General features: G+C 27.4%; 1 protein-coding gene across 1 annotated transcript in view; it reads right to left on the bottom strand.

Annotated features, from left to right (window-relative positions):
* Positions 1-13,232, bottom strand: part of LOC100163190 (adenylate cyclase type 3) — a 122,524-nt gene that overhangs the window by 22,885 nt on the left and 86,407 nt on the right. The window contains exon 2 of the mRNA XM_029489747.1: positions 10,123-10,272. Within this exon, the coding sequence (XP_029345607.1) occupies positions 10,123-10,272 (150 nt within the window). The remainder of the gene's footprint in view (positions 1-10,122; positions 10,273-13,232) is intronic.

The following is a 13,232-nucleotide window of genomic DNA, read 5'->3' as shown; positions in this document are numbered from 1 at the left end:
TTTTTCTGGACATTTCACACAATGCTAACCAAGCAATATATTGATTCTACCTATATGGTCATAGATAATGAATGTACCTATAATTTTTCTTTTGAACATTCTGGTATTCTTAGCTTTGAATTTCTTTTTTGTGCAGTTACTATTTCAGGTCTTTCTTTTTAACGTTTATAAAGCATTTTTGTATTATCAGATTTGGTTTGTTCGGGTGTTGCCTATTCATAATCACAATGACTATTTTTTTTATGACCATAATACGTCCATATATACACCTAGTTACGTAGTACGCATCAAATATTGTATTACTGTTTTTAATAGCTTTTACTAATATTAAATCGACATTGGCGATTGGTGAATTTATTGAAAATAAAACTATCATAATGTTGATTCTATATTGCGACATTCCTGGTAAATGTGTAAGATAACATAGAAAGTATAGGTTTTAAAAATGTATATTTACATTTTTTTTTCATTTGGACAATATTTAATTATATACACTTTATAGTAAAAACGGACCCACTTAATTATACTATTGTCTTTCAATATTTTTTTCATTCAATCACACCATACATTTTCTTATTGTAAAATCAAGATCATAATAACAACATTTTTTTTTTTTATTATGATGAAATATATTTAATTAGATAATTTTATTTATTTTTCAGATGAATTAGGTAGGTACCTAATCATGCAAGGAAATTATTTATCCTGTAGGCTACTGATTTTAATATTATTTTATTTTATTCATGTTAAATTATTATTAATTCATCAAATAATAATTGTTATAATATAACTATTCAAAATACCTACTAAAATAAAGAATACATTCTTAATCATCAAAAAATAAGTCGTTTTTAATAGTTAGATTTTTGGTTGGTAACATCATATTCTTAATTACTACGGATTATCACAATCGAAGAATACACAAATAGTCAAGACAAGTTAAAATAAAATGTGTTAGCTAAATATATATTTTTAAACATAAATTATTCCAATCATATCAATGAATTTAAAAAGTGAAACGTAAATGTCTAAAAAAATACATAATTTACCTGTATGTAACTCTACCTAATAATCATTATCTACTAGATGTTATTATCACTTATTACTTATTATGTATGATTGAATATTATTTACAAAGGTTAGGATAAAATAGTACTGCCAGCAGTTTTCATTCAAGTGTCCAACACTCCAACTATACCTTCTTAAATAAATAAATTATATTTTTGCTCAAAAAAATGTGTCTATTTTCATTGATTTTTTTTTGTTGGTGGATTATCAGAATAAACAAAAAAATATTTACAAGTTTCAAAATAATAAAAGCTTTTCCAATTCCTTCATATGTATAAATATATATTAATTCTTTAATGAATTCACAACAATGCATAAGAAATATTATTTTAACATTATATAATATGTAAACAAGAAGTTTATTATACAGAATATAAAATGCTGAAGGAAAATATATTTTAATATATTATGTTGCATATTACAAGTACATATTTACGTTGGTACTTATTTTACGTGAATACAAAGGACAACCTTTTAAAATCATATTATTTATAAACATATAACATAGGTACAAAATTGTATTATCTAGACTGGTTTTTAAATGAAAATCAACATATATTATACTTCATATATAGGTTATGTAAGATTTAAATACACTATATAAATTATAAACTATTGAAAATTCTGTATATTCAATATTATTAAAAGGTCTGAAGATGAAAATATCATTTTTATATTTTATGATTTTAACAATAAATTAATATTTAAAACTCCATGAGTGGGTATTGATTAAAAAAAATTTAAAAACCTAATTTTGAACGAAAAGTATTACAAGCAAAACTAAAATGTAGGAAAAAACCTATATCATATTTATGTAAATTAATATAGTAATACATTTGTGTTTTTTTATTTATTTTTTAATAAGATATACTGGTATCAATAAAATGTTAAATTATTATATTTAATAAATAATAAAGCCTAATGATTTACGAGACTCATTTTATTTATTGTTTTATACATACAAAGAGCCGAGTACGTTGTAAAATATTTTCCAAGAATAATTTCTACATTATGTTTGTTTGAAAAAAAAAGAATTATACTTATATACCAAAACCAAACAATTATTTTTAATTATGCAATTTAGGAAATCTAAAGAGTTTATTTTTATTTTTCAGTAGAATAATAATATAGTTCATCAACATCCTTCTATATTGATTTTCATTTAACATTTACTACTGTTACCCTCACTTCTTCTTATTTTTTATAACTTGAATAAAAAAACAAATAAAACTGAAGAGTAGGTACAGAATGATGAATAAGAAGCTATTCCTTAATATGCCTCAAGAAATAAACTATTATTACTACCTAATGGAAATTTAACTAAATTAGGTAGGTAGGTACTTGGTATTAAACGACTATATATAACAGATATATTTTGGTACAAATTTTACTTATTTTGAATATATTAATTTAATGTATAGAATGTATCTATACTAATAAAAAGTTTTACATATTATAATGTTTTTTATATGACATATTCTTTATTGGTGTTTAATCTCACTTAAACATTTTTTTTTGTGCAAATTGTCTGAGGAAAATGGATGATGTTCGATAATTCTTTAAAAATGAAATTATTTTATAATAGGTAGGTACTTACATTGATGAATTATTATATTGTTAAAAATAATTAGAAATTATCAAACTATGGGCTACTAATATTAACAAAATAAACCACAGCCAAAAATGACCAACACATCAAAACACTTAAACCTCATTTGTCTAAAAGAAAATATAAAGTAACAAAATTAATCACAATTATCTATACAGTTAACATTATTTTTGTTAATTGTTTGAACAAGAAATTATTAATAACAGTATAGTCATTAAAAATAATTAAATATTAGATTAGGTGTAACGATGTATAGCATAGTAATTATTATAAAACTTTAAAAAAATACCAATTTTCCGTCTACTTTTAGTTGGTAAAATAAATTTTAACGATGCGATTTTGTAAAATTGAAAATACTTTGAACAAATAATTTTCAGATTTTAGTAACATTAATAAAATATTTAAACATAAATATATTTTACCATTCTACAAGCACACATTTAAAAAACAATAGTCATCTGTGGACTGTGACTAAAGGATGGGAATAATTTGTTTTTTATAAAACTATAATCCTATAATACTAATCCTAGCAAATTAAAAATACATATTCAACAGAGTCTATATTAAATTACACTCATTCTGCCATACATTAATCCGGTCTTAATTTTACATTTCTATACAGCAAGATGCCATTTGGAGAAAGCGGAGGAAATCATTTTAATACAATTATACCTACGCGATTGGTATGAAAATATATGTAGTGTGAACTTTATAAGGTACATATTGAACTATCAGCTGAATGTTACATATTATCAAGATTATTTTGTACAGCTAAATCGAACGCATTAAAAATATTATGAAAAAAATCTCTCCAGTGACGTAGCCTGGAATTTTGTATGGGGGGGGGGGGCTAATTATACAAATACAATATGTCTTTTATTTACACTTTTATTTTTTATTAATCTTGATAAAATTCTAATGTCAATGAGGAGGGGGGATATAGCCCCTTTAGCCAACCCCCTGGCTACGCCACTGAATCTCTCCATTTCTTCTCATTTGTTTTATCTTTTTAAAATGTTAATAATAATAATCTGCAAGACTCTTTAACGATTTAAATCTTTGATAAAATGTCACCGTGACGAAAACAAACGAAAATGAAGGGTAAAAATAGTGATTCTTCTTTATCCGCCACTGACTAGAAAATGTAACGGCCAGAGATCACCGATCAAACTATATAATCCTCAGACAATATTTTTTTTTCTTGTATGCACAAATGCCACGAACATGCATTTTTTTCGCTGTCTCGGTTTTCTCGATTTCAATTGTTATATAATACTTGGTGTATGCTATTATTGTATACACAATGGTGTAGGGGTATACATGCACAACTGGGGTGGATCATCTCGGTAGATTGCCCGTGCTCCTTAAACTTGCCACACGAATAACGGGAAATCCTATTGAAATTGATTTATAGTTTCATAAGCTATACCTTAAACTAAATTATTTTTCGTGTATAGGTAGGTACAACTCAAATAATAATAAGATCGTGGAAACATAGCTCAAAAATCAGAATCATCGTAGTGAACCAAAAGAAATAAACACGAGAAATAAATATTTTGGAAATCGTCGTAAATGTTCTAAAGCATTAAAAGATAAAAATAATAATTTAATGTATTTTATGATATGTACCTATAGTAAGTATATATAGTTCACTAAAATAAATTGTGATTGAAATTATATTTTATACTATTTACATTTATAAAATACCGGATGGGGTATTTTGTCTGTTAATATAGAGCAATCATTTCATTTTGCTTATCCAGAGGAAGATGCGTAGTGTACATAGAATACTTATATTTATATAGTAACTATAAAATTCGAAGTCAATGATAAACCGTCGTATTAGAAGAACGATCTGAGTGCAACTCAGTTTTTACTTTATGATAGTGTTTATGTCGTTTTTAAAATAATTTTAAGTACTCATAAAATAAGTTGCTACAGTATGTAACCAATTCCGATATTTATTGAGTACACAAATACAATATATATAGTAATATATAATATTGTTATCGTTACTTTATATTGAAATGTTAAGATTTACCAAATAAAATTAATAATATTATTAAAATAGATATTTGTATTTAAATCGAATAAATCCGTCGTAGGTTATTGTCTACAATTAACAACCAATGCACACATATATAGGTGATCGAAACATAATAATCAGACTTATTAATTACATTGGTACAAAGTTCAATCTAACATAATTGTAAAGCCGTACAAGTAAATTAGATGAATTATTAATCTAAATATTGCAACCATCAATAATAATTGTATTATCTTGTTTATTCCCTTATTTTGTGTGGAATTGTAAAACCTCACCTAACCAGAATGGTAAATCTCTTTTCACTGTTGCCAAAAAACATCAAATATCATCAGTTTCACTTCCTTTTGAACTTTTAACTACCAATTGAAATTTTAGACTGAATATTACGCTGATCAACATTTGTCACGTTAATTAACATTTATTATTAATAGATTGATCATCATTCATACTTAATCTCGTTTCGGAAACCTTCGATCATATCCTTCTCGGAGACATTATTAAAACCCCAAACTATCATTATATCTACAACAGGTTGATCCACGACTTTTAAGTGGTTTTTTTTTTATAGTGGACTGTATTAATATATTTATTTAATTTTTTAACTTAAAAATTTGGAATTGCTCTTTTTTTTGAAACGATAAATGAATTGATTTATACATTGATATGTGTTTCTTATTATTTTTGTCAGTCATCTCATTTTAGGGAATAAAAATGCTTAAATTTTTTATCTAAGCATTTTTTTTTTGGTAGAAAAAATACTGGCACTATTTTTACTAAAAGTAAAGTAAAAAGTACTAAAACTTCACAGTATTTGTCAAAATAAAGGAAACACAAAAAAAAAAGTTAAGAAAAAACGGAAATTTATATGGAAAACCAGTTTTTACACAATCTGAAACTCAAAAACGAATAACTGTAGATACCTATTCGAAATTTTCACCAAATGTGTATTGCGAAATTTTACTATACATAGTAAAATTTTTTAAATTTATATTGACTCATTTTAAGCTATTAATAGACATTTGAAGATTTTTTTCAAAATTTTTCACTTGGTTAAATAGTTTTAATATAAGGTTCCTTTATTGTAGTACCTATAGATGTAGAAAAATATTAAAAATATATAGGTATTATGCAAATTTTTTATTTCAAAATTTGACGAAATGATATTCTACATTTTAGTTATTTTGTTGTTATATTAGAAAAAAATGTTCCGATACTTGAAACATTTTATGTATATTATTACAAATTAATTCATCCTACTGTGTTGCTATTAATAAATTATTTAATTGCTTTAATAGAAATATAACAAGTTATATCATATAGATAGTATGTTTAGTGATATAGGCTGACGACCGTCTTCGTTTAGAATCGGTTTTCCTAACAATGATATAATATCATTCAATTCAAATTTAACACATCCATCACAGTGACCCATACCGACACCTGATGTATCAGTCGTAGCAGCAGCCCAAGTAGTACCATAATTTCAAATTAAACCTTTTAGATTCTGAGCGGAGCAAGGAAGCTAGTGGTTTTACAATAGTGTTTATTTTTTTTTATCCTGAATACAAAAGTTCTACCAGAAGGAGTTCTTCGACTCCAATATATAGTACTTTATCTTTTAAAAAATTTTAATTTTCTTGATTTTTTCAATATTTATTTAACGCCACAGGAAAAACTACCGTAAAAATTCGAAAAACCACTAAAAATGGGATTTTAATTTTTAACGCTTTGTTTATCACCATACTAACGAATAAAAAATAATAATATTATAATAGGTATATTAATTCAACATACAGGCTATAATAAATAATAACAATATAAAAAATCCAGACTGACAAACCGTCTCTGGTCAGAATCGTATTTCTTATGCAATGATATTATTATATATATCATTGAATTAAAGTTTAATACAATCCATTATATATTGACCCACCTGTAACCTACTGTACAGGAGAGCGACATCCACTTACCCGCTTTTTGTTTTATTATTTTTTGATATTTTAAAAATTTATTTATTTTGTTGTATTTTTTATTGCATCAAATTATATGTATTGTATAATATTATATTCCATACCTAAATAAATAAAAGTTTTGAAACAATTTTACTCCGTGGTATGTGTTTTAGAATAAAGTAAATTTTAGTTTACATCAAATTTGATAATTTGTCCATTTAAAACCGACGTTTGTGAGGTTTGCCCAGGGCCCTTACACTTTCCCATACCAGATTCTGAGCAATTAATGTATATACAGTAACAATATATTGCAAGTAGCTATCAAAATTTACAAGTCAAATCACGGAATTTGCTAGTTAAAAACTAGGACTGAATCGAAGAAGGGTTAACTTCATGCATCCCTTACATGTTGTCCAAACCATCTCAAATTAGTTTTAAAATACTCATTATTCGTTATAATAATTAGTAACAATTTGAAATTCCAGTACCAAAATTTGCAAGTCAAAGAGGGCCCTTTTAAGTTTTTGTCAAAACTCGAAGGTAAGAAACTTTAAATATTATTATTAGGATTTTAGTTTAAATTTTTTCTCTCACAGAATTTAGTAGGAATCTAGTATAATGAATTTTTCCCTTTCTTAAAATGGTATTAAGTTTATTTTAAATAACACAAAACTGTAAATAAATTTCACCAAGTACACTAGATTATTTTAAAAGTTAATTAATGTAAGCATATTCATTTTTTAAAAAACCTTTTTAGTTAATTTGACTCCGTTGAACCAATATCAAATCTATAAGTTATATTTATATTTTATAATGACATGAATGAATAATTAACAGTATCAATTTCAAATTAAAAATTATTACTAAATTCACTGATATTTATTTACTAAAAAAAAATCAGATCTCATACTTTTATACAAATGCAATAAATTAAAAAATTGCAAGGACAGTTGAAAATATTAATTAGTAATTAATTTTGGCAAAAAATATTGAAAATTCGTATGGCCCCCACTTTGACTTACAAACTGCGAGAGTGGACTTGCAAATTCTTGCTAGTTTTAATGAGTATTTTGAAATTAGTTTGAAAAGTTTCGGACAACATGCAAGGGCTTCTAGAAGTTAGTCCTCCATAGGTTAACTCTTAATAACTCCTTTGTTTTTGTCTAGTAAATTCCGGGATTAGACTTTACATTTTTTTCTAATTGCATAAAAAATATTAGCATTTACTATTCAGAATTTCTTTTAAACAAGAGTAAGGTCAAACTTTATGGACGCTCGAAATATGTTTAAGTTTAAACAACAGACTCGAGTTCAATGAATTTTTGTGGGTACCTACAGAACATTTTTTCGAAGCAATATAAAACACTTTTCGTGACTTCATTCAAAATCTTAAATTATTTATCATATGAGACTCCAATCTATGATTGAATATATTTTTCTTTGGTGCTAATATACCAATTTCTGACAACTTATCGAAGTTTTAACTTTATTTAAAGAACTCGTCTAATATTTTTTACTGTAAAATAGAATATTATTTTAATTTTTACATTTAAATATTTAAAATATTATTGAAATTGTAGCTTTACGTTTTATACATTTTGAAAATGATTGGTACATATTATTAATAATAAATTTATATCTCCATTATTACTTATATTGTAGTTAAGAATTTAGAAATTTGAAAGTTACAAGATTCAAATACTTTTAATAAGTCGCATTATTCATACATAAGAATAATATTTTTTGAAAAACAAATAAGTTTTACTTTAAATTGAACAATTAATCATTGACAACAGTTTTTTTTAAATAAAACAAAATCTACTGTGGTAATTTAAGTGGTGTCCTGTTTAATAGTGACCTATTTTATAATCAAGGTGAATTCGGGTTTTTTAAAATTAAATTTAGTGACATTCTAAATATAAACCAGAGCTAGACAGATGATTTTCTTGGAGTATATTGCTACAAATATTATGTTTTCTTGTATTCTAGAGTACAAGCAAAGCAAGTGATTTATCGGTTTTAAAGTTTTGTGTTCACTATAATAGGTATTTTTGAATTAAGCTAAGCAAAATTTACTGTAGGTATATATTTAATATTGTCTATGAATTTTAAATAGTACTTATGAGAGTACTTATACTTAAAATTATAGATAATTTGTTTTTTGAGTACATTATATATTTAAAAAATGTTCTATAATAAGCTGAACTTTACTTATATAACCATATAATTTTCTCGGATCATTCTAAAAATGGAAAATTGTATTACCCATTGATAGAAAATTAATACATTTCGTCGATATAAGATGGGAAATATAATATTATGACAAACACTCAAAACTCAATTATAGATTCTGGTACATTTCATTTCTGTTTAGTTTAATTTCGGCCCACGGTGATTAGTACACTATTTAAGTTATAAGTTTAAACATGTCAACTTAATAACAAGTTAATAACAGAGGACGTGGGTTGCATTATTTATTCAAACATTTCTTAGTTTTCTTCCATAATGTAAGTACGTTAATTTTATATTTTATCATTCGAATGGTCGATGTTTATATAGTTATTATACACATAAATAAAAAAGTGACGATCCCGTTCAATATTTGATTGAACACCATAAAAATAAATAATTATGGCCAGCGAGAAAAAAAAATTATAAATCACTTTTTAAAACGACCTTCGTGTGTAATATTTTTCGCGTCATATTCGACAAATAAGTAATAAGTGCCACAGTCAATCGAGATCGCAGATTTAAGTGCATAATATAATTGCATCGACCGAATTATTGATAGTTACAGATAATTACTTTCCAGTAATAATAAATTATATCACACATAAACTGCGCATCGTACAGATAGAAGATATAATATGCGTCACATATGGGTTATTTTTATAACAATTAAATTGAAATATGTACTACAAACAATTACCTATATTATGTCTAAAATCATAATCCATAATATTAGTTGATCTATATACTTATTCGTATTATATATAATTATAGTTTGTCGTCAAAATTGTTTTATCTCGCGTATTGAACGTTATATAGAATAATGCTACTATAATACGGCTATATAGTATAATTATAATATAATGAGTGTATAATAATATTATATTTTCAACTAGCTACAGTATAATTGAGACAATATTATATTGTGCGGAATATGCAGAGTTTATGACGTTTGCGTTGTAAAAAAAATTTAATTGGTACCGTCCAATTATAAATATTATATATATACTATATCTTTGCGCTGAGAATAACATAATTACAACTAGTTTTGTACCTACCTATATATATATATATATATAATATAAATATATTAAATGCAATGTTAGATACCTTATACCAAGTATATACCTATCTATCGTTCCGGCACGAAAATGTCTAGTCGACTTTTATTATGTAACGCGTTTTATGTTTATTATTATTATTTTATTATTATTTACCTGCTCGGTCGATTGTTCTTCTATGACCATTTTCATCTCGAGACATTGCCGGGTTTCCAGAAAGGCGGTCCGCTGCTGCTTGTCGGCCAGGAAATAGGACAAAAGTCCCAAACAATTGGACGCCAAAAGGAGAACGCTGTTGGTGGCCAACTGTAAAATAATAATAAAAAAAAGCACACATATAATATCATATAATACACAAACGCACGATATGACAAAAATCGTAAAAAAATAAAATAATGATATTATATATGAAATGAAATCATTGTTATTATCATGCGTTTATATTGCATTGTATCGTGTTTGTGTGTGTGTGTTTAATACCCGCTCAGTTTATGGGTCTATTGTGATATGTAGACGTATACGAGAGACCGTATACATATAGACCACCAGTACACCACCCCAGCCGTGCGCATAGAATACCATTCAGGGTCCGCAGCTTCCACCGGTTACCGCGGTTACGGGCGTCGGTCGGTCGTCAAATAATAATAATAATAATAATTATTATTATTGTTATTATTATAACCTAATATAATGACGGATTATGTACCTCGGCCTCATCTATATACGTCCTGTAAAACACGCGACGCATCGCATAAACAGATACCAGGTATACCTATACGTGTGCGCGTGGATGTGCGTATTAGGTCGACGACAATCGTCATTTCACGGCAGATTATACCGACGAAACAAAACGCGTATCTATTACACGCACACAAACACACACACACACCGCCGACGAGACAATGGGATGCATTGAATGACTTATATAATATACACGTGCACACACACGCACACACACCACTCTGATGGGGATTTATGACCGTGTCAAGCGCGCTTTCATTTTATTCCGCAAAAGCCATAAAAACCGTAAATCGATCAATGTCAATCGGCGGAACGACGTCGTCGTCGCCGATACGAAACAATAATAATAATATAGTGTATTGTCGCGAAAACGGTCTACATAAATATATTTCACAGATGGTTATTACCAGCGCGCGCGCGTACACGTTACGCATACCTAGGTACATTCGGTTATTAGATTAATATTTTATTGCCCCTGCAGCGCCTTTGTGGGCCCTTATTTTTTCTCTTCGTCCTCTCACTGCCCTCTCACTGCCCTCTCACTGCCCCCCCGCTCTCTCCCGATAAGCCTTTGATGACATATTATATAGAGACCTGCGCCTCGCCGGCTGTAACCTATACATTTTATTATATTCATATTATGCTATCGTGTACGTATATATACAGTGCCCACGTTATAATTACCCGTGTAGTACCCTAGTATTGTAATGTCACAATATACTAGTATTGTCTGAACTGATTTTTGTAATAAACCAACAAATCGCATCAATTCTCCCGGGTTTCAAATAGGCATTATAATAATGTACTGTTGTGTTGAATTAATCGCGGAGAGGTTCGAATATTATAATATTACGGACATACATTATTATGTAATAGGCTTGCGAGTTGTGAAGTGTATTTTCATAATATCTGTGCACCTACGTGTGCATATGGGCCGTACGAGCATTGTTTTATCCGCACGTAGGTTGTAGGTAGGTTACCATTATTAAGGCATCAAACCGCGGAGAGTATAAATTTTTGAATTATCCAAAAATCGGTTTGAATAATTTAACGTGGGTATTGCACCTATATTTCATAATATAACTGCTTATTACGATTTACGAGCATTATTTATGGAAAAGGAACAGCGTAGGTAATATAACAGCAAGAAATACAAAAAGAACCGAGTCGTTGTACAGCTAATTATATGTAAAATATATCTGTTACACGTGGATGATAATAGAAAAATAAGAAATATACTTATATTATATAGGAACCTACGCGTATTATAGGTATAACGTAAATAGTAATTTTATTTTTAAAAATATGAAAATAAACTCATATTTCAAATTCTGAAAGAAGAACACGGCGAGGAATAAACGTTTTTTTTTTTTTTTACACATAATATTCTATATGTACATTATAACGGCAACTATAATTATTATGCCATTGCCATATCCACGTTGTATTTTTTCGACAGTTTCTACGAACTGTTTTTTAAACTTATCTCGTTGTAAAATGTAAATATACAACAATGAAAAGTAAAATATCTGAACAGAGGATTATATGAATCAATAACTCGGTAGGTGTTTAAAGACGGCTAAGCGAAAATTTTGAGAATATAAATGGCTATTGTATAGCTCCAAAACGCTGGCGACAAAGTATATAAAAATAAAGCACATAATCACTGAGCGTTGACACTTGACAATATTACCTGCAAGGAATGAACGGCACATTAATATACCGACTTCCTTTGGAACCTCTCTAAGACCCGACAAATTACAAATTGTCGAAATCCACTGATTCTGGGCTACCTACCTGCAAAATAATTACCTATCACGGCGTGGCGAAAATCGCATTTCGCAATTCGCTGCACGACACAATATATTATATATTGTTATTACCTAAATTATAACGTACGCCTAGTGATTATTGTTAAAATATTTTTCCATTTTTTGGAATGAATGGAATATCTGAACACGAAAGTATAGATAATTTATAAGTGTTATATTATAGGTATGGTTAAAGATCATAGTAGATACTTGTATTGATTAAAACGATACGAGTAATATAGTATCCTCTTTATCGATTTGTATTTATTTATTTTTTTAAATTATTATAAAAATATTATTTTCTGCCAAACATGGGTTGATTAATATATTATTATACTGAGGTCTGAGATATTGAAGTGTTGCGCCTTCCTAAACACAAATTAAACGTGTGAAAGAAATACATAATTTTCTCGAAGAGTGTGAATAAGAGAAAACTATAATGGGTTCCGTTTGGTATAATATGTAACGTAGAAATATAAAGAAAATACTTGTTACCTACTTTATTTTCAGGAAAAACAATTACAATATGTCTCCGTGATGGACAACGACTTACGAGTAGGGTAGATTGCACATTTTTTTTCTCTGAAAAACAGTATTCCTATTTTCATAAATTCGCCATAGTTCCTATTATGCTTAAAATCCGTTGTTTGGCTTCCGCGTTTAAATTAAATTGCATATTATATAATTATTATAAAATGTGAGTGCTTTTACGAT

Source organism: Acyrthosiphon pisum, chromosome X (genome assembly GCF_005508785.2).
Source record: "Acyrthosiphon pisum isolate AL4f chromosome X, pea_aphid_22Mar2018_4r6ur, whole genome shotgun sequence".
NCBI classification, from domain to species: Eukaryota; Metazoa; Arthropoda; class Insecta; order Hemiptera; family Aphididae; genus Acyrthosiphon; species Acyrthosiphon pisum.
This window is presented reverse-complemented; position numbering and strand designations above follow the sequence as displayed.